The sequence below is a fragment of the Melopsittacus undulatus genome, chromosome 12 (assembly GCF_012275295.1).
Source record: "Melopsittacus undulatus isolate bMelUnd1 chromosome 12, bMelUnd1.mat.Z, whole genome shotgun sequence".
Lineage (NCBI taxonomy): Eukaryota > Metazoa > Chordata > Aves > Psittaciformes > Psittaculidae > Melopsittacus > Melopsittacus undulatus.
The window spans coordinates 7,465,075-7,489,212 of record NC_047538.1 but is presented as its reverse complement, the minus strand read 5'-3'; the positions used below and the strand labels follow the sequence as shown (position 1 = coordinate 7,489,212).

Sequence of the window (24,138 nt, the reverse complement as noted above, 5' to 3'; positions counted from 1 at the left end):
GAAAATTAGGGATGGTGTAAGAGGACTTTGGTTTTCACCTTGGTTAGCAAAACTTCGTATCTGACTTAGTGGTAGCCAAATCCTTTGTCAGATTCCCATTTCCCCGCTTTGCTTTGGGTGCTGCAATAGGATTGCATTATTGCAGCAACAGCACTAGGCAATGTTCATTTTGCAAGGCCTCAGCAGTCCTGGAAAGGTCTGTGTGCTCACTGACCAGCAGGAATGCTGGAGGGCAATGCAAGCCCAGTCACCAATTGCTTGGGAAAACTCAGGAAGTTACTGGACTGTCCTGGAACTGGCGCGCACTCACAGGTGCCATTTCATCTGTCCACTCCCCATGACCAGGTTGGAATCGCTTCACTGTTTCCATATCATCTATCACTCGGACAACATCACCAACCCAAAAGGTGTTGAGCTACAAGAAAAAGAAAGTCATAAGCTTTCGGGGGATGAAGCCATAAAAAAAATAGCCATCAGCCACTCCACATCACCCCCACCCTCAGAAACCCAACCAAACAAGAAGCCCATTGACTCAAACAACAAGACATTACAAAACTTAGAGACAACTACCAAGAAATCTGTAAGCACTGCCCTACAAAGCAAATGTAGCCCCAGGACTGGGGTATTTTCTGTTTAAAGCCAAGTGCACATTTAAGTAGGGAAATAATTTGGGACAGAATTTTTTGTTCTTTTCTTTCCTCTTCAAACCATTTATAATGAATACCAGTATCAAGTGCATATGCAACTTTCCTCACTATACCTGACTTGGCACTGGAGATTTTAATTCACTCTAATAAGGAAGTTAAATCTGTTTGTTATTAAGACAGAAAAGGGAAAACAGCTTATCCGTACTGGTAATTTGGCAGATGCTTCCTCTGCTCACTGAATTAAGAAGGGAGCACTGTCAAAACATACTTTTCAGAGCAGACTAATTCTGCACAAAACACTCTGACACTGCATTTTCCATTGGTGTTGGGAGCCCTTAGCACTGTGATCTTGTTCAGGTCTTTCTGAACTCTCTCTTCCAGCAGCTGCTTCTATAACTATTAGCTCTGTTTCTAATCATTCATCTTTCAAATCCTGAAACCTCTGGGGAAGGCCAAAACTACGAGCTTCAGAAATGCAGACACAAAATTAGAAGAGCTGGTTTAAAGACTCAGGTCACCCAGAAGCATCAGAGAGAAGCGAGACAAAGAAAGATGCAAAAAGAAGCATAACATGAAGACACAAGAACAAGAAAGAAAATCAAATGGAAATGATGCAGAAGTCAGTTCATCACAGATGAAAGGTAGCTGCAGAAGGATGAGCTACTGTAGGTCTACTAGTACCACTCTTACCAAAGAAGCCAAAATTGAGAAATGGAATTTACCTTAAGAACTTACAACATTTCAAATGCAAAGGTTCATGTAACTGGACAGCCTAATAGCCCAACTCCACTGCCTGCAATCATCTGTCTTCGCTCTGATGGCTTGCAGGAAATTCTGCCTAGAACTACTGCTTTTAGACCACCAGTTTATTTCTTCAGCATTTGCTAGGACACAGCGTGTCTCAAACACAGCAAGTTAAATTGACAGCTACTATCTGCAGCATTTCCAGTTGTGGCCAGGCTCACCTATCAGGCACCTACCTTAGTCAGAGCTCCAGGATGGAAAGTCCAGCGGGTTTCACTGTTGAACTGGACCCTCACGTCCCCTCTGTCCGTGATTCTGTGCACAGTCCCTGTCTGGCCAATGAACTTTTGATAGGGGAAAAAAAAAAGTAGGGGAACCCCCCTAAATAAATCACATTGCTTAAAAGTGGGGAAAGCATAGATGGCTAAATCATGCGTCATTTCCAACTCACAGACTAACAGTTCTCCCAAACCTACTGAAAATGAGATGCAGCCATTGTTTTTCTGCAAAAGGAGGGAAAAGCTGCTGAAGAAGCCCCCTTAAAATAGCAGCACACTGGGGGAGTAGAGTGATAGGAATACAAAGTGTGAAAACCCTTGAAAATGCAGCACAAATTGTCCTCCTCTTTGCAAGTGACAAAGATGGGCAGAGATTACATTGTTCTGCAGTATAACACCAGCAAGGCATGCTTTGAGAGGAGAAAAAAGGGAGCATGGCAGAGGAGACTACACAAAACAAGCATGGTTGTGTAGTGCTGTATTCTATAGCTGTGATTCTGGCAGGTCCTGAGAGTACTGAAGGAGACAAAAAGTACCTATTTCTGAGACTACAGGTGAGTCCCTGCCTGCCAGGCTGAAAGAAGAGGCTGATGCTCAGTTAATAGATTTCCAAATTGAAACTGAAATGATAGAGTTTGTCTTGATATTTTAAAGTCTGATTTCAAAAAGACTGTTCACTGACAGGGTGGGTTTGGATAGAATACATATAGAATGTTTCCCTATCATTTTACAGCATTGCTTCACATATCAAGGCTTCAGACAGCTGCCTCAGAATCAAACCTGCAGGTTATTCACTTACTGAGTCAAGTGCAGCAGGCATTTGGGTCACTTGTGGCTACATATTTCCCTCTCTCTCCAAAACCCCACTTTTCTACAGGTTACTAATACAAGCTCAGAGGCAGGTTTTATTACTGGACTGGTGAGTATCAAAATGTGATTTGATTTTATCTTGCAAATCTACTATGTAACAGCAATAATGCCTTTTTCAATATGTGAAGTTAATTTAATCTATTTGGGGCAGTATCTGAGGTTTATGAAAAGCAAAAAAAGTTGACTTACGGAGAAACAAAAAGCACAACCCTTTTAAATGGCAAATTTATTCATTTAGCTACTATTATTTCATCTAGATATAAGCACACCCCAGTGTTCACAACCCCCTGAGATGCTCCACTACAGTAATAGGCATCATTTCTGTCTCTACTTCCTCTACTTTTTAGATAACAGGTGACAACAGCCTGATGGCTCTTCAAACTAAAGCCAAGGTAACAGGCCAAGCTCCAAGAACATTGTATGGGATGAGATATTTTAGCCCTGGCCAGAGATAGAGCCCACTATTGACAAAATACGTAACCTTCATTAGTAGCAATGCCAAAGCAGGGAAGAGATCCACAACTCCAAAGAAAAGATCCATGGCTCATTGAAAAACAAACAAATCAGCCCTTGCTTTTTTTATACTGGCTTCCAAGACCTTTGAGCAACTTTTTAGACCCATCATAGATTCTTAGGAATTACAGGCTCCCCAAGGCAATTCTCATACAACACAGATTTACCTGAGCCTAAAAAGAAATCCAGCTCCAGTGTCCTATCACTAAAGGATTTGTGTTTGTGATTCAGTCAATAGGATGTAAATGTAGGTGACAATTTACACAAAGATGTTCTGCTAACTTCCTAGTCAGTGCCTACTAACGTGGGCTGAGACAGGGACTACTACACTACTGAGAGAACAGGAGCAAGCAGAAGCATACCTCAGCCATTTTAGGATTCCAGCCACCATGGCCCTCCTGCATCTCTCGCAAGATGTCAATGTCCAGCAGGCATTTCACTTTGTCCCCATGCTGGAAGGGATGCCTGTCCGTGCTCTCCTTCCGCTGCAGTTCAGCTGGCTTTCCTAAAGAGAAGGACAACATCACCCATAGAGATGAAGGATGCAATAACACACTTCATGTCTCATTTGGTTTTGTAACAAGGGTTACAAACTAATAGTCTTAACTGGGGCAGAATGGCTGTGGGGCAACCTATGTAAAGATTTCAAGAGGATTTATCTCTCACTAAATATTGATAGGGTTAAGAATGAGTTAGCTCTTACAAAAGAATTTCATCCCTTCTCAGAGAGAGGAATGCCTTTGAATGATGCCTCTCATGTCATGTCAGACATCAGTAGCTGTTCTTAGCAATCCAGTCACCCACACCAGTTGTTGAGCAGGCACACCCACACAGGACTCAAAGTTCTCTTCCATAGGCAGCCACAGAGCCTGCTTCATCCTCCCAGTTTCCTGCACAGCAAGAGGCCATTCCACTGGAAATAGGCTCCCCATCCAACCCTTCCCTCATGCTCTTTCCAAGCTACTCAGGGAAAGAATGAGAAAGACCTAATTCTGCTGTTGCAAACTCAAGAACAGCCCTCCCTGTTTTCCCAGGGGAGCAAAAGATGGTCCCTGCACCTCATTAAAAAAAAATACAACTAAATTACACCTTAGCAAAAAGAATCCAAAACCACAAATAATTTCCTTGGTGTCGTCAGAGAAAGGTGAATTGCATCAAGTTGCCCATACAGAAACCACCTTTTCCCATTACTTTTCCTAGCATCCCTGATGGACAAGTATTTGGGAGCTCCTTTCTTAGACATGTCTGTTTTGTCACCATTTCTCAACAAAAGACTTACTGCTACATACCTAATTTTGGGAGATGCTCTTTGTAGTAAAAGCCACCAGATGCCTCCACAGTACATTTCAGGTCCACTTTTCCCTTGTGTCCAACTCTGTAGACATTGGTGGTACCATCAGACCACGTTACACTGGCCACGCTGCGTCCGGTCTCTACATCCCAGCCACGAATATCAACCACTCGTCCAACTTTACCTTCTCCACCTGATGGAAAAACAGGGGGACAAAGTGTCCAGTTTGCATTCTCACTGAGACCAATACTCAAACTCACCTGACACTAAGATGTTTACTGAGATACAACTTAAAGACATTTTTACCTTAACCAACTAAAAAACAAGGAAAAAATTGTCAGTTCTCCAGCTGTTCACCACAGAGGAGTAGGTAGAGCCAGAAGTCAATAGCTGGGAAGACAGTATTCTGACAGGAAGGATGCCACCAGAAGGATTTCTGTGGGGCCCTGTCCTGGGCCAGTTTTACGTATTAAACAGTAGCACACTGCTGCCTGAAGCAATGCCCTGCAGTTTATATACATGAAAGAAGGAAATCACACCAAAAATACCCTCAAATTATTCAGCAACTTCTACAACTTCCTCAAAGCTTGCATGATTCACCTTGATCTGCAGAAGGCACAAGAGATCTGAGTTACCTTTTTAATTAGGGAAATGACACCATGAGACAACTCAGTTTGACCAACAAGGACAGAATCTCTGCATTAAACTCACTGAAAGCCAGCCAGCCATTTACTTTGGAATACAAGCATGGAAAAGATGAATTCTGTGTAGCAACAGCCATCCCTCAGTGTACAGAAACACTGCCTAGCTAGACAACAGAGTCACGGCACCACACTGTGGCAAGACAAAAACACAGCAGTGGTGTAAAATCCACCCAAAATCTTTAACCTCTCCCCAACAGTGGCCAGGTGGAGGAACACCAAGTTTGTGCTGGTTCTTCTCTTTTGCTGCCCAAGCAAGGAAGCATACTACTGAACCATCCGGAACAGCAGGACATACCTGTGGGAAGGTAAATGTGGCTGGGCATGGGGAGCATACATTCAATAAGCAGTTATTGACCAGGGGAAGGGACAATCTCTGGACATTATCAAGGTTCAAGTATGGGAAAACACTTATCTTGCACCAACACTGTGTTCCTTTGACCATAATAACGTGGACAGGTTGTAGCAGATGGCTGTCCTCTCCCCACTCTCCATCTGTAAGATACCTGGTATGTATCACTGGCCTCAACTTAATGCTGACAGAAACTTTGCACCAAAATAACTTAAATGACCCAAGTGACACAAGAACTTATGTTTGTCTGTTGCAGCAGGGATTCAGACTGAACAACAACCAAAAGCAAATCTCCTGCCTCACCCTGTTCAGATGCTTTTCTCTGAGAAGAGCACCAGCTCCCATTTCCACAGTGTTTGGGCTTTGAGAAGTGGTAGCAAGGAAAAACATGTATTCAGTGAAAAAGCTGAAGTGGCTGAAAAGCAACACCATCTGATCAGATTTCTCAACTAGCTACTATTGCCCCTACCAAATACACAAATCTACCAGGACACTATCACAGAGTTTGTAAGGTTATTTATTACCAATCTTACATGTTACCTCCTTAAATGGAAACAGAGTTGATGTGTTAGTGCTTCTAGGAAGCTAAGTTCAGAGTAGCAAACAGCTCTGGATGGGGGCAGCTCCATCAAAGACAAGGAAGTGCTCATTAGAGACCAGCTGAGTGGCTGACCTTATGCTTCCTCACTTGTCTTGCACATGTTAACTGCTTTCAGGTCACAATCATTGTAAGCAACACAAGTCTCAGACATGTAAATGTTGATCTGATCTCAAAAGGATAGGTAAGCTGTACTGAGCATAAGCTTCTTTTGCTCTCATACCCTGCAAGTGTCCATATGCCCTGCACTAAACTCAGAGCTGCAATAAATGGTGGAGTCAACACTGGAAACCTTTGGACTTACAATGTAATTATAAAAGGGAAAAAGAGGCTGTAAAAGGCTCTGGAATAGAAATGGACAGTAAAGTGTCCTTCACCCTGCAGCACTACAGAGAAATTGTTATCAGTGACTTCAACTTAGTCATAGCCCAAAAGCAGCTATAGAAAAGACATTTTTTTCCTCTTGTGTTTTCAGCCTGAAGCAACAATTCATACAGAAAGCAGAAACAATCCACCAGCAACCACAGCAAACAGCTCTTCATTAAAGCTCCGGGGGAAACACTCCTTCTAGATCATTTCTCTTAACTGCTCTTAACAGTGTGCAACTAAGGACATTCCAGAGAAATCCAAAGGAAAAATGGAGCACTGCAGAGGAAGTCACACAGACCCTGTTCCTACTGTGATTGGAAGCCTTTTCAGGAAAAGATGGGATGCATACAGCTTATGTCACAAACATGTTTTATAGGACACCTCAAAAGCAGCTTACCATCCTGGTTACCCCACTCCCAGTCAGGGCCACGCACTACTTTAGCCCCCTGGAAAGTCCCTTTTAGTGTGATGCGAGTCAAATTCTGTCGAGGGCTCACGAGGACTCTGGAAAAACAAAGAGAAAACACATGAATTTATTGTTACTATCCCCACTTCATAAAGCTCTGTTCCAGTCGAGGTCTGTCGTGTGAAGACCAAGCATGCCACGCTTACACACAGGAAAACATGGCTTGAGTTCTGAAGAGCGTGTAAGAAGTGAAAGAAAACCATAAAACACGGTCTTTGATCCTAAAAGCTGGTCCCCCACAAAGGTCAGAATATTCAGGCCCCGTTCCACTGATGGCAGAAAGACAACCAGTGAATAATACACTGGGCTAAGGATGACACAGGTTTTACCTTCAAACGTTACCAAAAATTGTGAGATCCATGCTGTAGAGCTTAAAAAAGCTGTGTCTCTCTCAACTGTGAGATGCAGGTATTTGGGGACAGAGGCTGCCATGAGGAACAGGCACACCTCAGTGACAGTCTGTGGAGACCAACACAATCTACACACAAGCAGCAGGGCTGTGGTGGGGTGTCTCTCATGCTGGTATCCACCAGAATTGCATCTTGCTGACTCAGGAAGTTGAACATATACAACACCACCCAAGTCAATTAATACTGTCTCATGCAATTAAAAACCAGAGCCTCTGATGAAGAGGGGAAAGAAAAATCAGAGGAATAAGGAGAAAGTAATTTATCCAGTAAGTCTGACATCACTTCATAAAACAAAACTGGCATTCAGCTGTCCTTATTTTGTTAAGTTTAATGCAATACATCTGGACATTACTAAGATGTACACAGTATGGAAGCATTAATGGCTTAGACAGTCTCCTATTTGATAAGGAGTTCAGCACATTTCATAACCTAACATGCAGACTGCACAGCCCATTTCACTGGCTGAAAAGCAGAGCAGATTAGAGCAGCAGTGTTGTGGCTAGTCTGCTTCCAGGATAACAGAGACCTTTCTGTCTGCATCACAGACACACACACACTGACCCAGATAAAGAACAAAGAAATACCTACGTGATAGTAAACAGGGGGTCTGATGTCCTGTTAAAGCAGCTTCCAATCCCCATAATGTTACAGCAGCTCCTCTGCTGGTTTTGTGTGTGCTGCTCCTAGTCCCTGTTCCCTAGCAGAAAGCTGTCTCATGAGACACCAAGCCACCAAATTCCTTATGGACCAATCTGTGTTGCCCACTCAGGTACACTCCACGTTGCCAGGTGACTGCAGAGGTACCACAATCCATACCCATAACCATGCACCTCCTCCTGACAGGCTCTTGGCAGCTCTCAGAGCAGATAGAGCAAACCCAAGCTCAGCAGCTGCTCCAGCCCAGGCAAGGGGAGGGGAAGCCTGACCTCAGAATGCTGTATTTATTTTCCATCTAATACCTAGAGAGAGAAGGTGGAGACTCAGAAGGATAAATAGCTTATGCTTGAACTTACTGCTTACTTATCCATCAAATGCCCAAGTTTTTTCCCTTCCTTAACTTGGGAACTGTGCTTTACAACCTAATGTGGTTTTAAAGAATGAGAGATTATTTACACATGTTCTTGTAATAGCTGAATGTTTGTTACCCAGACTGTAGCTCACCAAGAGGAAGATGGAGACCATCTTCTGAATGACTGGGATTTTGTCTGTTTTAAACACCATCGAGGCTGGCAGTTCTGAAAGAAGATAATGAAAGAGGGCCAGGAAAAAACTCAGCTAAAAAGAAACACTGATCAGCATTCATTTCATCACAGTGTCAACCCCTATAGACTTGCTACAAAACCCAGCAGGGATCTGTGTGCTACATCTGAAGCAACTCAGCTGCAACATGCTATTTTCACTGTATTCTGCTGAATGCTTTTCTAGCAGTTTATCAAAGATGTCTTAGTCGAGCCCTGAGACAAAGTGATAAAAATACACTTCTCCTCCGAACCCTACTCTCACAAGGGGTTTCAAGGCAAAGATTTTCAGTGGCAGCAAAATAAAGCTGCAAGATGTTTAAACTACAAAATAACCATCATTCCTTATATTCCAGAGTCATTCCCCTTTGTGTATGAATCATACAACAGCGGCAATCTCCCATCTCAACAGCTCTCACATTAACTTGCCACTTTGAGTGGAATTTGTGGCTAGAAGCCAGGAAAACAAAGGTGCTCAGTTCAGAAAATTGATCCTTAAAGAAGTGTAAGAAACTCCATCTCCCATTCTACTTACATGCTGGAGGCAACCCACTGTAAGTGCCTTCTTTCCTCAGCCTCACAAAAACACTGATCTTGTACTGAACCACACACTGTTGATCAGCAACACCAAAGAATGATGCGAGAACCAAACGTCCCCAGCCAACAAATCTTTGGTTTTCATCTAATTCAGCATGTTTTGCTCCAAATACTGGCAAACAACCAAAGTCACCAGCGTGCTGCAAAAATACCCTAAGGATAAACTTGATCATTACAGTACTGCTTCTAATAACAACTTCAATTATGATAGCCAAAGTCTGCAGCCACTGCTGCCCTACAAATTCCAATGATATTAAATTACTATAGAGTGCAGAAAACACTTAGGAGCATGTGCAGGACAGAATGAAGCTGTGTCTCTCCTCAGCATGCTGGGAACCACTCCGTGGGGATATTCTGCCTGTGTTCAGATTTCACTAGGTGCCCACCTAATCTCCAGCCAGCTAGAAAAATAGCATCATTAATGCTTTACAGATATTGAGACCCAAAACAACTGATCTGGAGTTTAAAAGAGTTGTGGAGCAACAATCTGAGGCCCTGCAGAAGGCAGAGCCTCTTCGTATCACACATACCTAATATAGTCTATAAGACAGAGACTTCCTCACTGCAGAAAATTCTTATCTGAAGAAACAAGCACAACAAACAGGACTAGAAAGTTGAAGAGATGGTCACCCAGCAAGGTAGCAGCCTGTAAATACCATGTCAATCTCTTCAGAAAGCCACTGCTGTAACTAAAATCTCAGCTCATGGTGGGTACGAACTCCTGGAATATATAAAGATCTACATATGTTACACCTCAAGCCAACACAATATCCTGCAGAAATTATGGGTATAAGCAAGCTCAACACTGCAAGAGATTCTAGATTCTCTAATCCTCCCTAGCAAAGCTTTTACTGAAGCACTTCCAGCAAAGGATAAAGGAAGGAAATTCTGACAGATGGCAGGCGGATGCTGATTGCTCAAGTGTGAACCAGACTAAGACAAGGATGCTGGTAAGCGAGGGATCAGGATTGCAGGAACCTATTTCAGGAACTGGCTTTACCAGGAATTTCCATTGTCAATCCTATCCTTCCTTGCCCAGGCACAGTTCTTCACAAAACCACCTGCATGTTTATAGCTTACATTGCAAGGTCTGAGCTGGCCTAAATGCTTGCTGTCCTTTTTGATAACCCCCAAAGCTAACCTGTGTCAGACTCAGTTTTGGAAAGCCACAATGCTCAAGATTTCAGACCAAGGCTACTAAATGTGTACTAAGCATGTGTGTGTGTGTGGACTGAAGATTCAACATCCTACTACAGACAGAAGGTTCTCTCAACTATGCACTTAGAGAAGATTTCTCTTGCTTAAAGTTTTGATCCAGAAAAGATAAAAATACATCAATGAAATTTAATCTCTAATTACACAAATCAAACAATATCCCAAACTAAATAAGGGATGCCTAGTGTGGGGATATGCCCTAGTGTTCTCCAATCTATGTGGATTTTAAGGAGACACGTTAGGTAACTTATCCAGTAGATTATAGTAGCTTTTCTAAGAAGTACAATTATACTCATTCATTACTAAATTCATGCTCATATTGGCAAATTCATTAATACTTACTGTGCTTTTCTTTCCCAAAAAAGTTAGGAAACAAGCACATCATCACACAAGACAGATTTGGTTCAAAATGTTACTCACTGACATTTCTTGGTATAGCAGCTTAAATGACATTGCATAAATAACACGTGTTGAAGAGGCTACTACAATACATAAGCCTGCATCCTCTTTACTGCCTAGTAGTAAAACGCCAGCAGTTGTCACTCAACTACTGTATTAGTTCAGGCTTATAGTAGAAGCCACAGATGGCATGCTGCATTATTAAAGCTGCCTTGAATGGATCTGCATTGCACATGCAAACCTACATGGTATCATGCGTTTGTTCTTGTGTCTGGTTTAGAAATCCTACTGGTAACTAGACCAGACAGAGCTGGTTTAAGAATTATGGCTGAAAATAACAGCAAACTCTGTTTTGAGTTCAGTACAAAACACAACATGTACTGAGAAAATACCTGTGTTTCTTATGCTTCATTACACAGAACATTTCCCTGTGTGCTTTGCTGGCTCCCCAAACTCCATTGTTCTCCAGAAACAGAACAGAACCTTTTCAAGTGTTAAGGTTGTGATTTATTGGTGAGGGAAGTCTAGAAAACAGCCTGGTAAAATGCACCACATCCCCTACTGAAATTCAGCTTAGCATCATCCCCAAGAAGAGGAAGCATGCAAAATGTCACTGCTGCTTTTGCACTTGAATATAATACTATTAAGATTTTGGATGACAGAAAGATTATCTCAGACTTGATTGAGAGCGCCTGACTACTCCTGCCCTAACCCTGCTAAGTTTTGCTTTGCACTCTGCTTACAGACATTGATTTACCTTCCAATTATTAAGTGTATATTTAGCAAATGGATACACAATTGCCAAGAAACGTCTTCAGTGAAATTGAGCAGTCCACCCTTTTAAATTAAGGATGGGAGCCTCTCTCAGAACAGCCATTAATTTCAAACCAAACAAGACCAATAAAACACATCAGCAATAGGCAGATGTCAGGAAAAGATGCCTTCAAATGGCACAATATAAAAACCACAGTACTTCCAAACTCAGACCACTGAAGACCTGAAATAGCCTTCAGGTAAAGGTGTCTTCAAAGCCTCTTTAGAAAACTGGGAACCCTCTGCAGTGGCTGGGCTTAAGGCCACTTAAATCCTAGGATTAGTGAGCAGTCTTGAAAGCAACACACTGCTGCACTTGAGGCTCATTGTGAAGTGAAAGATACCCATTCCATGCCAGAGAAAGGAGAGAATCTGGAGACTCATCCTGTGTCACAGCCAGTCAAGCAACAGCAGGTAGCTACAAAATCTCAAGTAAACACAAATCCACACAACAGTTACCATGTCTTTTTAAACACACAGCTTTTTTTGGTCCTTGAGGAGCTGCCAAAGGTTTTCTCTTCTGTTTTATTAAGCAAGAAAATTGAGATGGGTGATTTAAGTAATAGTCCTGGTGAGTCATAACTATGCAATTTTTGTTCTCAAAATAAAAGATGCTGCATTGCCTAAGGCAATGTATCTTTACAGCTCAGACCTCCGTTATTCCAAACAAATCCTCTCTGTGGCATTGTTCAAAGGTGATCTCCTTCCATGCCCCTTATTTCACTTCTTTTTAAAATCAGAACATTCTTATATATATGTATTATTTTTATATCTATATATGAAATCACAAAGCTTATTTCACAATAGGATCTAGCTTGCTTGTCATATTAACACAAGCTCAAGAAACATCTTAATCTGGTGGATAAACATAAGGCTCAATGCTCAGAGGGGGCATTCTCTGGACAGCAACATCTATCCCTTTGCTAGCACCAAGAATTCAGGCACAACCACACTGGCAAAACTGTTGTAATCAAGTTCAGTGTGAGCATATGGGAGGAAAACCAGCTGCAAATCCAGCACCACTGTCTTTAGCAAAGTAATTACACTTTTCATTCTGCAGATGGATGCAATGCACAGTGATGTTCTCAAGGGTAGGAGGGAAGTAAAATAGAAGAGTCAGTGACAAGAGCTGATTTCCTATTACTTTTCTGAAGGCAAGAGGATTGCAAGATCCATCTTCATGTCTACCTTAGTAGTTGGAAATTAAACTGCTGTTTGAGACTGCTTCTCAGTTCTTCCTCAGGACAGAAGAATAGACCTCCATGTCTTGGCACATCATCAACCCCTGGGAGATACACACTCCATTTTGGAGACCACTGTGACAGAACAGTGACTTACAGATCCCAACAGGATTAACTGGACCTCCCCTGCAGCATCACTTACGGTTGTGAGTGCGCTGTCTCATAGCGTTCAAAGGAGTGGGACAGATCATGCTTGTTGTTCATGTAACACTGTGTGCACAAGTCATAGTCAAAACACATTTTGCATTTCCACCGCATTCCCCGTATCCCATGCTTCTTGCAACAGTCACAGATGATGTTAGGGTGACGGACACCTAGGAGAACAAAAGCAAAGGAATAGAAGATCCAGAGAAAACAGGCTGACCATGCTCTTAGGAACTACATCAGCATGTTTTAAAGAAATAAAATCAAGCACTGAGCATTGAAGATGATGCAGCAATGTAATATCAAGTGATGTGTAATATGAATTATCCATTTCCCAGCTTAATGGACTCTGATCCTAAAAGCCATGCCAGAATTCAACAGAATGACAGTCAGCAAAACTATTAGGCTCACAGATATAAAAGAGGAAAGAAAAGCCTTTGCATAGAGGCAAACAGGAATTACATTGCATGAACTGGCTGAATGTACACTGCTGCTCAGCATCAATCCAAAGGCAGCTGTCAAAGGCTTAACATTCCAGCTAGCATGTGAGGCAGGCATATGCTAGAGGAGATGGGTTTACAGTACCAGTTTCGTGCTTCTTGTCTGTGCTGTACTTACCGATTTGAGCGTTATCATACAGAAGAAGGTCGTAAGCCCCTTGGAATCCAGTCCGATAGTTGGTTCTGTTGCCTTGATCCCACTGCACAACCACAGTCTTGTCTGGAGTGGTTGGGCTGCCTGTCCGACCAATCTCAACCACAGTTCCAACATTCCCTTCTCCATTGTCCTGGTTGCCCCACTTCCAGTCCACTCCACGAACTACCCGCATCCCAACCTGCATGCTGGCATAGGGGTCCACGTCCATCAATCTGCACAGAGAGCCCTACAGTTCTTCCACGTAGAGGGTCCTGGAGACAGGCAGTATCACCAGCAACACAGTCAGCATCGCCAGGAGCATGGTCAGCACACCTAATAAAGTAACACACAACTAAGTGATGCCTCTCAACACATCCCATTTTCCCCACAATGACCTGCCTATTCCTTTACCAAAACAGGGATCCTCACAGCTTTTTCAGATATACAAACTAGGCAGACTTCCGAGGCACAGAAACATCTGTGTAATAGCCCCATCCCTGGTAGCATTCAAGGCCAGATTGGATGGGGCTTGGAGCAAGCTGCTCTAATGGAAGGCGTCCCTGCCTGTGACAGGGGTTGGAACTGGATGAGCTTTAGGGTCCCTTGCAACCTAAACCAGTTCTGTGATTGTGTACAACAGCTACTAGAGACACGATGGCAACAGAAATGAACGAGCACAGTAAACAGTGCTGAAAGAAATGACCAGGAAAACACCAGCAGCATGATTTTAGCAATGAAAAGTCAGTATCAATCTATTTTTCAGGAAGACTCTATATGCATCACACCACATGAGACTGCAGGGTTGAATTTCACTTGCCCAGAAAATGAGTTCTAGGTTTGATTTTGGGATACAGGAAGTTTTAAAGATGCATATGGAAAAAATGTTTGTTCTCAAAAGTAACAGCAGTTTTAAAGTGCCAATGTCAAAGAAATGTCAATTTTTGCTGCTATTTATCAATGGCAGAACAGGGAAGTGGAATTGCTTACCTGCAATAAGCATTGCAGATTTTGTGCTGGGATCATTAAAAGCTTGCAATAGCCTTTACAGCTGTTGCCATGACAAGTGATAAATGAAGTGAATACCACATGGATGCAGCATGTCCACAACTTTGAATTAACTCAGAGTTTCAAAGCCTGGTTTACCTCTTTTACCAGAACAAGACAGAGTGTGGCTTTCCATATGTAGGACCAAGATGCTGGTTTGACTTCTGGAAAAATCTACTGCAGCACCCCTTTGTTTTTGGGCACCCATAACATGAAGAATCTTCTGCACATTTGAAAGAAAAGGACTCAACAGAATGCCAAGGCTCAAACCATGCAGATTCCCAAGGTACAGCCAACTTCCCTGCCCCAGAGCAGGTTCAAACCAGGCTGACCAACCTGGTTTAGGTGACAAGCTAATAGGATGTGTACTCAGACCCAGCAATAGCAGCAGTTCTGTGCCATGTGATGTGTTTTTAGCACCACCACCTACCAATAAAGCAACTGAACCCACCGAGGCCTAAAAATAAGATCTTTCTCCAGCCAAACATTCTCTTTTAAATGTATGGAGGAGTAACTGGATGCAAAATCAAGTTTCCAGCATGCAGAAAGAGCCTGATTTCTGTCCAGCTTTAGCATCTCTCTAGCTTTGGACTTTTCCTGCTACTCATCACTGCGACATCCAAACACCAGCCATATGAGAGCAACATCAAACCCAAATGTCCTTGTGAGTTTCGTGTCAGCTTTATTCTCATCATCACTAAAAATGCCTCAGGCAACACTTTAATTTAGGCTTCCTTTGTGGAGGTGGATGTGAAATTGCCAAGTTTAAGGTGCACCAGTGTTTACTGTCTTTATGAAAGCAAAAAGAAAGCATATCCTTCTTGAAGACATTGCAGAGTCTAATGAGTTGTACAATCCCCTCTTCCTTCAGATCAGATTAATAAAACAGGCAATTTATTGCTTTAACTAAGAGGCAGAACTGCTTCTTTTAAAGGCTGCTACCAAACAGTCAAGACAAAGTCACCACAGAGAAAGCAAATGCAAACACCCGACAATACAAAGGTACATTTTCCACACAAGAAGGCACCAAATGCAGCCTGCATTTCCATCTAATACGCAGGGGCAATGCGTAACGAGAGCAAAGAACCATTCAGAATCCTTACAAGATGAATTACAGTGCTCATGCAAGCTGAACCTTGCCAGAGATCAGCATTATTTACTTCCTAAGTGGAAATGTTTCACTCATTGAAGCAAACACTCCTCCCTCAGTGTTTTCTGGGTCACAATGATTCTGAGGAAGGATAGGTACAGCTGCTAGAAATTATTCACAGGGAAAATGTCAGTTTCCCATGGGATTTTAAAGTAACTAGGAACAAATAAACCATTATGACATAAGCATATTTCTGAATCCTGACCGAACATTTTGACCCCATCGACTGTGACAAAGAACTGCCCAAGTGTAACCCAGGAATCCATTCTTAGGAAATCCCAGTCATATTTAACTGGAACAAAGGGAAAATACTTCAGTGCCTTCAGTTCACATGTTAATTGCAATAATTACTGCCATTTTCTGCCAACACTCAAACTGCTGCTGGTAAAAGGTGCTCTAAAGACAACTGGCATCTGCCCGGCAAGAGGCAAAGGTTGCTGCTGCACTGGATACACAGTAAACAGAAGCAACCAGTGGTGCAAGCAGTGACAAAATCAGTGCATGTCATTTAGTTACCACGTTATTTGAACAGTTCAGTAAACAGAGAAAGATGCAGGTGATTTTGTCTCTGTTTTTCTTTAAAGCAATGCTTTTTTTCTGTCTCTGAAAATGAGACTGGCAACATCCAACAGCTACCAAAGAGCTCACACTGTCTACTTACAGAACCACAGAATGGCTTGGGTTGGAAGGGACCTTAAAGCTCATCCAGTTCCAACCCCCCACCATGGGGTTGCTAACCTTCCACTAGAGGAGGATGCTCCAAGCCCCATCCAACCTGGCCTTGACCAATGCCAGGGATTACTTCTTTCTTTCATCCTCTTGCTCTTAGGTGATTTTTCAAGGAATACAGAGCACACACAGGCTACAAACCCCTAAAACTGATACAATTCAACCCTCTGGATGCAGCCCTGGTACATACCCAGGCTTACCCTTCACCTTTCTTTCTCCTCAGCAAACACTAAGCTCCCAGGACAGCACAGCAGCAGACACGCAAGTACTCTCATTAACAGGAGACAATGTCATTTCTGACAAGGAGACACCCAATTCCCACAAATACAGTCACTATTAAGTGAAAACAGAACAAAAAACCAGCAAAGCACACAGTAAATAATTCTTTTTGACTCACCACCACACAAAGACCACTGTAGCTTTTGTACCCCCCTGGCTCCCAGGCGAGGTCAGGAGTTATCATAAGCTTTTATTGCTGCCTTCTGGAACCGCAATCCCAGAGGAGGCCCTGGCTGCCATCACACCTGAACTTGATGTACTCAACCTCCAGCTCCTGGTAGAGGCCCCATCTGGAGACTCTTGCCTATGCCATGGCATTTTACCAACTCCAGTTCACATCAGTTCAATGCCAAACTCTATCACTTGCAAATCTCCCTCCTTTGCCTTTCTATGCAGCCCAAAAGTCCTCCAGTGGAAGTTCATATTCTAATTCGCTCCCATTCCTTCTGAACCAAGTTTATCTACCCAATTCAGTCAGTCTCTTACTTTATACTAGCTCCCCCACCACTAAAAACCCTTGCCTTCTTAGCAGGCCTCTTAAGAAGCTCCCTGGTAATAGTGCCTTCTATTACCTATACATAGAACCTTACTAAATGAGAAAAAATTAACACAAGATAAGGGATTTTTTTGCTCTCAGGGTAGTTGTTTCATTACATTATTAATTCACAAACGCTGAGCTTTCCTACTACCTCGTAACACAGCACTAGTAAAAGCCCCGCTTCCTGATGTGGAAAAACATGCAGTCAGGCCCATCTAGTTGTTCACTGTTCTCCAGATCTCATTCCATAGCCCTTGCTCATAACAAGAGCAGCACAAGTCAGATCAGCCACTGGGACTGGAAGCCTGGTTAAGGTCCCACTCTCCATTTTGGAGAAGGCAGTTTCCAAGCTCAATCTTTCATGGCTAAAGCAAAAAAGACTTAAGAGCCCAGCCCCACTGCACAGAAGATACAAACTCCTCATTCCCAGCACCAGCAGATCCTCTAAGGTACTGTGTGACAAACTTAACCACTAGAAATCAGACTAAACCCCTGAAATCCCTGTTCCTCTCAGCCCACCAAAGGATCTGCATCACTGACTGAATAGTTTAACATTCCCCTGTGAAGCCACAAGGTCTCAATGAGCCTTTGGTTCACTTTTTCTTGTGCTGTCAGGATTTCTGCTTAGTCTAAATTTTACGAGATGGCATCGTTGGCACAGAGGAGGAAAGAGCAGATGATGTTTCTGGGGCTTAAATATTGATAGCAGATAAATGAAGCCATTCTGCTGACAAATCACTCTCGGCAGCAAGAAAAATAGAAATGGGGCACCTGCCACTGTTAAAACCAATCAATCAAGCAAAAAGCAGGCATGAGGTTAAATCATTTCCATGCCCCAAACCTCACCTGCTCTCAGAGTATATTTAACTGTATTATATAAACAGAATAAAGCAGGTGATTAATATGCCTTTGCTCAGGGATTAATATCTTGTCATCTCAGCTTTGCTGTGTTAAGAGCAGGCACACATCATGAAATACTGGGACAGAGAGTGAGCAAGTGCTAAAAATAACTAGCCAGGCACTAGGTGCCACTGAGTGCGTTTTACCTCTACAATCAACACTTGGCCTTTACAAATGCCAGCCCATTGATCTGTTTTGCCTGAACTGAATTTTACATTCAGTTCACACCAATTGTATTCTGGCACTGAGTTGTTATGGTGAGAGGGGAAGGCTGCCTTCCCTTTCAAGCTGCAGACTCTCGGTGGCTATCATGCTGCTTTAGTATTTATTCTTTCACCTTCTTAAAGGATGAAGGCCTAAGAAGCTCCAGCAAACGTATTAATATTCAATACCATTAGATCTGTGCAAACCCATTTGAGAAGCTTGACCCCAGCATTCTGGTTCCCTAACAAATGGCAGACAATCTCAGAATAGACCCTAAAGATGGAAGAAGTTACAGAGAAGTTACATACCTTACATTTTGGGGTTCATAATGTGCAAGTCATCATCTAGACTGCAAGGAGGATGCACTAGGAAAAAAAAATGGCTCCATAGACCAAGAAGGTCAGCATCCCATAATGCTTCCAAGGGTTGAGATGGTATTTAAAAACTGCAGGTTTATCTTCTGTCTTCCTTGTTACAAGATTTAAATGTCTTGAGTTTAAGTACAAACACTGGGGATGAGTATTCTTTGTGGTTATACCTGAACACTGTGAAGTCCTCTCTACTTCTGAGGTTAAACACACAGAAAGTACTGCCTACATCTAGATCCAGGAGCACCACAACTGAAACCTCAGCTAGAAGACACCTCTCCTTTATTTTGTTCACAGATTGGATCCAGAAAGCCCCACATCTTCAATATGGCTGAAGTCTTATGAAAAATACTAATCACAAAACTTCCTCCCATTGGGTACAAAGGCATACAAAAAGCTTGTAGTTTTCTAAAGCTATCTAACCAGAGCTGAGCTGGTCATGAACCTTCACTTCTCAACCCACCTGTGATGACAGCAGACCCAGAAGAGCAAACCTGTTCCAAAAACCAAGCACTCATCTGCATAACCTCAATCCAAACTGGTTTTGCCACCATGTGCTACAGACCAAAAAGGGATTTTTGTCAGCAATGAGTAACAAAATAAATAGAAAGTGACAGTATCAGGCACATGATCTACCAGGAGCAAAGACTTAGCACAGTATTTTTAATGAATCAGCTCCATGCTAACTAATGGACTAAACCCATGAAATAAACTGGATTGCAGAGTAGGTCAATATTTGCTTTAAACCACACAAATGCAAACACAGCCTTTGGGAAACACCACCAGCAAGCCAAAAATAAATAGGCTTCCAACAACAGAGGTTCTGGTATACTACTGTGTGCTGGGTTTGACTGGGACAGTGTTAATTTCCTCGTAGTAGCCTGTACAGTGCTCCAATTTGGATCTGTGACCAAAGCACTGTTGACTGTTGATAACACACTCACGTTGTAGCTATTGCTGAACAGTGCTCATTTTGACCCTTCCAGTTCTCCTCCCTGTGCCATGGGGTGGAAGTGAGCAAGCAGCTGTGTGGTGCTTAGCTGCCCACCAGAGTTAACAACACACAGTAAGGTAGGATGATTTCTGCCAGGTCAGGGATGCTGAAAATTCAGATTTACAAGTCAACATCAGTCAAGCCCCACAAAAGAACAAGCTCCTTCCACCACCTTCTACTGAATACAAAAGCTCGAGGCTTTAAATTGGTGAGATCAGCACTCATGTGCCCACTGGAGAATTAAGAGTAATTATAAGTGAAAGTTCACACTGGGCATGTGGTGGATCTTTCTCATTACATCCCACAAGATAATTGCTCATGATCCCAATGATATTTCCTTCTGGCTCTTGATGAACTGTGCTCTCTCCAGGAGGGAGAAAAACAGCTCCAGCCATTTGCTTTAATTGGACCTGACAGCTTGCAGATTGCTGCCTCAAGCCTTGAAAAGCTTGGTAGCTGGGACTGATGAGAATCCACTTGTTCCTCAACAGAGATTTCAGAGTTAAATTTACATTGCATTACAGTAAACACACACACACACCCTGCCCCAAAACACACAAAACCACCAGGTGATGGTTTAAAAAAACCCCAAACGATTATTTGTTAAGACTGAATTAAGGTCTTTTTCACTTTACATGGAAAAAACGGTATTTTAACTTTCCCATACCCTTCATGGAATATCCCTGTGGCATAAGGAAAACAACAAAAACTCGCTAACACTGCATTAAATTGTGCTCTTAGACAATGCTCTAATGTATCTCTGAGGCCAGAGCAGAGCTGGTGGTATTGAACCCTAAGTAAAGCTCAGGTCCACATCCCTCACACCAGCTTTCAAATGCTATTTACCATGAAAATCTGGGATAAATCACTGAAAAGTTTAAAATCCTCCAATCTAGCAATCTAGTTACAATTGCCTTGTCTGTTCAGACAGGCAGTAAGTTTCCCTACAAGTCATTCCAAATCAGAAGACTAACATCACTGCAGGAGTGAACAAAAAACCCAAGAGGAATTAACACTGATGTCCTGCTGGCAGACATGTGGTTGGAGAAAACATAGTAGGGTGGTTCTGTGATAGGCTGTTTGTAGGAACTCACACAACAGGATTATAAATCATCTGAGTTAGGAACAAAGCTTCCTTCAACTTTCCAAAATGCAAAGCAGCTACTTCAAACTCTGGCATAAAGCAAGCTAGAGCATAAAACCTGCTGAGTCTCCTTGATAGGTCATCCTACCAACTTTCAGATTCCCCTTCAGGCTTTCAGAATGGACAACACCACACTCCTGTCAGTTTCCAGCATGGAGCGTGCCCTTTCTGTGCTCTGAAAGCAGATCAAAAGGTTTAAGTCTAATCTAACCTGACATGCCTTTGGCTAGAGAGACATCAGCTATGTAGGAGCAGAGAGAATGGAGCTCTGCTGTTGTTTTCCTCCCTGGTACTTAATGAAGATTTGAGGGTCAGCATGCACACCAGTTCACTTACAGGTTTGTACATTTTAGAAGTACAGATGTTATCTTTCAGTCTGGACAGTGAGTAGAAGGTATCAACTCATGATCCAGCATGCATCCTTGCCCCTGTCTGAGTACACTGTATTACAACACCCTGGCCCCTCCGTAAGTGCCACGAATCAGAATCCTTGTAAAACAATTAAGATTCAAATAGTCTGCTCCCAGGACTTTGCATTCTATTCCTGGATCCCTGGAAAACAGCAACCCAAAATGAAAGGGCATGATCAGCACTGTTGCAAGTGCTATGGTCACATTCAGCATGACCCTGAATTCTATCAGAGCCCAGGAGCAATGCTGCATCAGAGATGATGAGGAAGGAGAACAGATTTGATGGGAACAGGCAGGCAGGGGCAACATGACCTACGATTGGAGAGAGCCTTCAACTTCAGCAAAACCATATGAAACCAAATATATGAATGAGCAGCCAATACTAATGCTATACAAAGACAAGGCAAGAGATGCGCTCTGAATAGCCTATGGTGGTCATGTAGCCACACACCTGTTGATCAAAGTAGCCATGAATATACCCCTCTCCAAGTAAAAATGGAAGGAGACAGTTTCCACCTCCACACCTGTAGTATTTCCACAGTTCTTGCAACTTCCAAGACATTTGTCACGGTTTTAGTGGTAAGAAGCTATGCATGGCCTCCCAGTTCTCCCATACAATCCCAACAGTGGATCAGCCGCCACTGCCCACCAAAGCAGGAAAATAACAGGTTCTTTATACACTAATTGAGCACAGGATAGTCACAAAGCTTTAAACATGCACCCAAAATAAATATCAAGACATATGAAGCTACAAGCACTACCATAATAAGCAGAGAATTAACCAAATATCATACAAGTATGAGGATTTTTCTCAAGTCAGTGGCTCACAGAGCTATGGTGTACAAAGAGAAAGTGAGGGGAAACATCTTTACCCTTCTGAAGCCTAAACAGAGAGTCATGATTCAAGAAAACAGAACTAGTGGTAACACTGTTAAACAACAGCTAGGTAACTGTTTGCTAACATGTTGCAGGCACTAAATGAAATCATGTCCTTCCACCACAGGAACAGACAAGAATAATATGGAAAACAGGCATAAGGTAGTAAAGATACATCAGTGGTAGAGCTGGGAGTACAGCATGAGTTACCTGACACCCCATCTACTGCCTTGTTAGTTGGCTGAGTTAAGGAGGAGTTTCTTGAAGAGAACCATCGTCCACCAAATGGAAGTTAGCTTCTCCAGACACAAACCTAGACACCTATAACTCATTTTCAGCTTTGCTTTCTGCTTCTCCAGCTCTGCCAAGGCTATTGAAGCCTTCTTTTTCTGATCTGTATTATCAACATGACACACAACATCATCCCAATCACAACAATGTGGGTAATTTACAGTAACTGCATCCCTTGAGAATTCACTTGTCTTTATCCTGAAACTAACGAAAAACTCAACAGGTAATCAAGTATGGATGAAAGACCTAGAAGGATGCACAACTGTGTTGTTCTTCATAGGAAGCAGGTTTAAGAAACCAAGGAGCTGTTAAACAGAAGATAAATACAAATTGCATCCCATTTGAGCCAAATAAACTCTTCCTATTGCAACAGAGAACTGCAGAGGATGTAATGAGGCTCTTAGCCAAAAAAGAGCCGGTTGAGTAGCAAAGCCAAGCCCAAGTGACCTCCATGAAGGTGAGGCAGCGCTCACTTGTTTCTAACTGCGTCAGAAATCAGGATTTGTTAGGTTGAGAAGGTAAGTTTTGGAGTGGAGTGTCTGCAGGGAAATCAGGACAAGCACATGGACTGCTCCCAGCACAGCTGCACCTTCTCTAGGTTTAAGTTTGCCCCTTGTTGGACTGATTCTCAGTTCACGAAGATGGCTCTTGTACAGAAACACTGGGCAGGGAAAGCCACATGTGCTTCAGTTCTCACTGGACCTGAGCACACACTCCAGTGATACAAAATGCCCGGCAGGAATCACTGCCAACTTTTAGCACTGAGCTCTCACCTTAGCACGCAAGGACTGACCTGCAGTACCTGTTCCAGAACAGGAAGATAGGATGTGTGTTTACACCCTCCTGGGCACCCAGCACTCACCATCCAGAAGGACCAAAACTGGATCCTGACCAAGCAGACGCACCCTATTACAGCCTCAACCATGGCAGCAAGAAAACCGGCCGCTTGCAGCAGACCTATTCACAGCTTAGCCCAAGGGAGGAGAAGGATAAAAACCAGGCACTTACCTGACAGATATGAGAGAAAACGAATTCCGGACAACCCTTCACAAAGCCACTGTCCTTAGCCAAGGGCTCTGTTCGCTTCCTCCCCTCATTCATCCTCAGCACAGCCCCGCTCCAGTGGCCTAGGGACAGAGGAGAAAACACAAGCAGCGGCCCAGGTGAGCACCGCGGCTGCAGCCCACGGCCACCGGCCCCTTCCCTCCCCAAGCCCTCCGCCGGACGAAGACCCGGACCCGGCACCGGCCCCCACAGCAGAGGCTGCTCCGGCCCGGCCGCAGCCGCCCCCGGGCGGAGCCGCTTCCCCACGGCCGCCGACAGCAGCAGCCACTCTGCGGCCGCCCTTCTGCCTCCCCCCGCAGCCCCCGGGGGCACCGAGCACCCCGGGCCCGGCGACACCGCGGCGCCCAGAGAGCCACCAACGGGGCCGACAGAGCCCCCGGGCCCTGAGGCAGCCCCGCGCCGGCTGAGGTGACCCGGCCCGCGATGGCGCTGCCCTGCCGCTGCCCTGCCGCTGCCCTGCCCCGGCCCCGCTCCGGCCCCGCTCCGGCCCCGCTCCCGTCCCCGCTTACCCCCGGGGAAGCGGCCGAGGAGCCGGAGCCCCGCGGCTCTTGCAGCGGCGCCGCTCGACCCCGCTCCCCCGGGGCCGCCCGCGCGCCCCGCCCAGGCCTCCCGCAGACCGGTGAC

The 24,138-nt window shown here is 43.8% G+C and overlaps 1 protein-coding gene across 2 annotated transcripts in view; it reads right to left on the bottom strand.

Annotated features, from left to right (window-relative positions):
* MIB2 (MIB E3 ubiquitin protein ligase 2) overlaps window positions 1-24,138 on the bottom strand; it is a 36,367-nt gene extending 12,229 nt beyond the window's left edge. Inside the window, exons 1-9 of one of the 2 annotated variants that reach the window (XM_034068316.1) lie at window positions 24,024-24,138; window positions 23,458-23,576; window positions 13,505-13,855; window positions 12,885-13,056; window positions 6,761-6,867; window positions 4,342-4,536; window positions 3,415-3,557; window positions 1,628-1,735; window positions 311-415 (exon numbers count right to left, since the gene is read on the bottom strand). In XM_034068316.1, the coding sequence (XP_033924207.1) occupies window positions 311-415; window positions 1,628-1,735; window positions 3,415-3,557; window positions 4,342-4,536; window positions 6,761-6,867; window positions 12,885-13,056; window positions 13,505-13,751 (1,077 nt within the window). In that variant the 5' untranslated portion in view covers window positions 13,752-13,855; window positions 23,458-23,576; window positions 24,024-24,138. The remainder of the gene's footprint in view (window positions 1-310; window positions 416-1,627; window positions 1,736-3,414; window positions 3,558-4,341; window positions 4,537-6,760; window positions 6,868-12,884; window positions 13,057-13,504; window positions 13,856-23,457; window positions 23,577-24,023) is intronic. The other variant, XM_034068317.1, reaches the window with a different exon arrangement.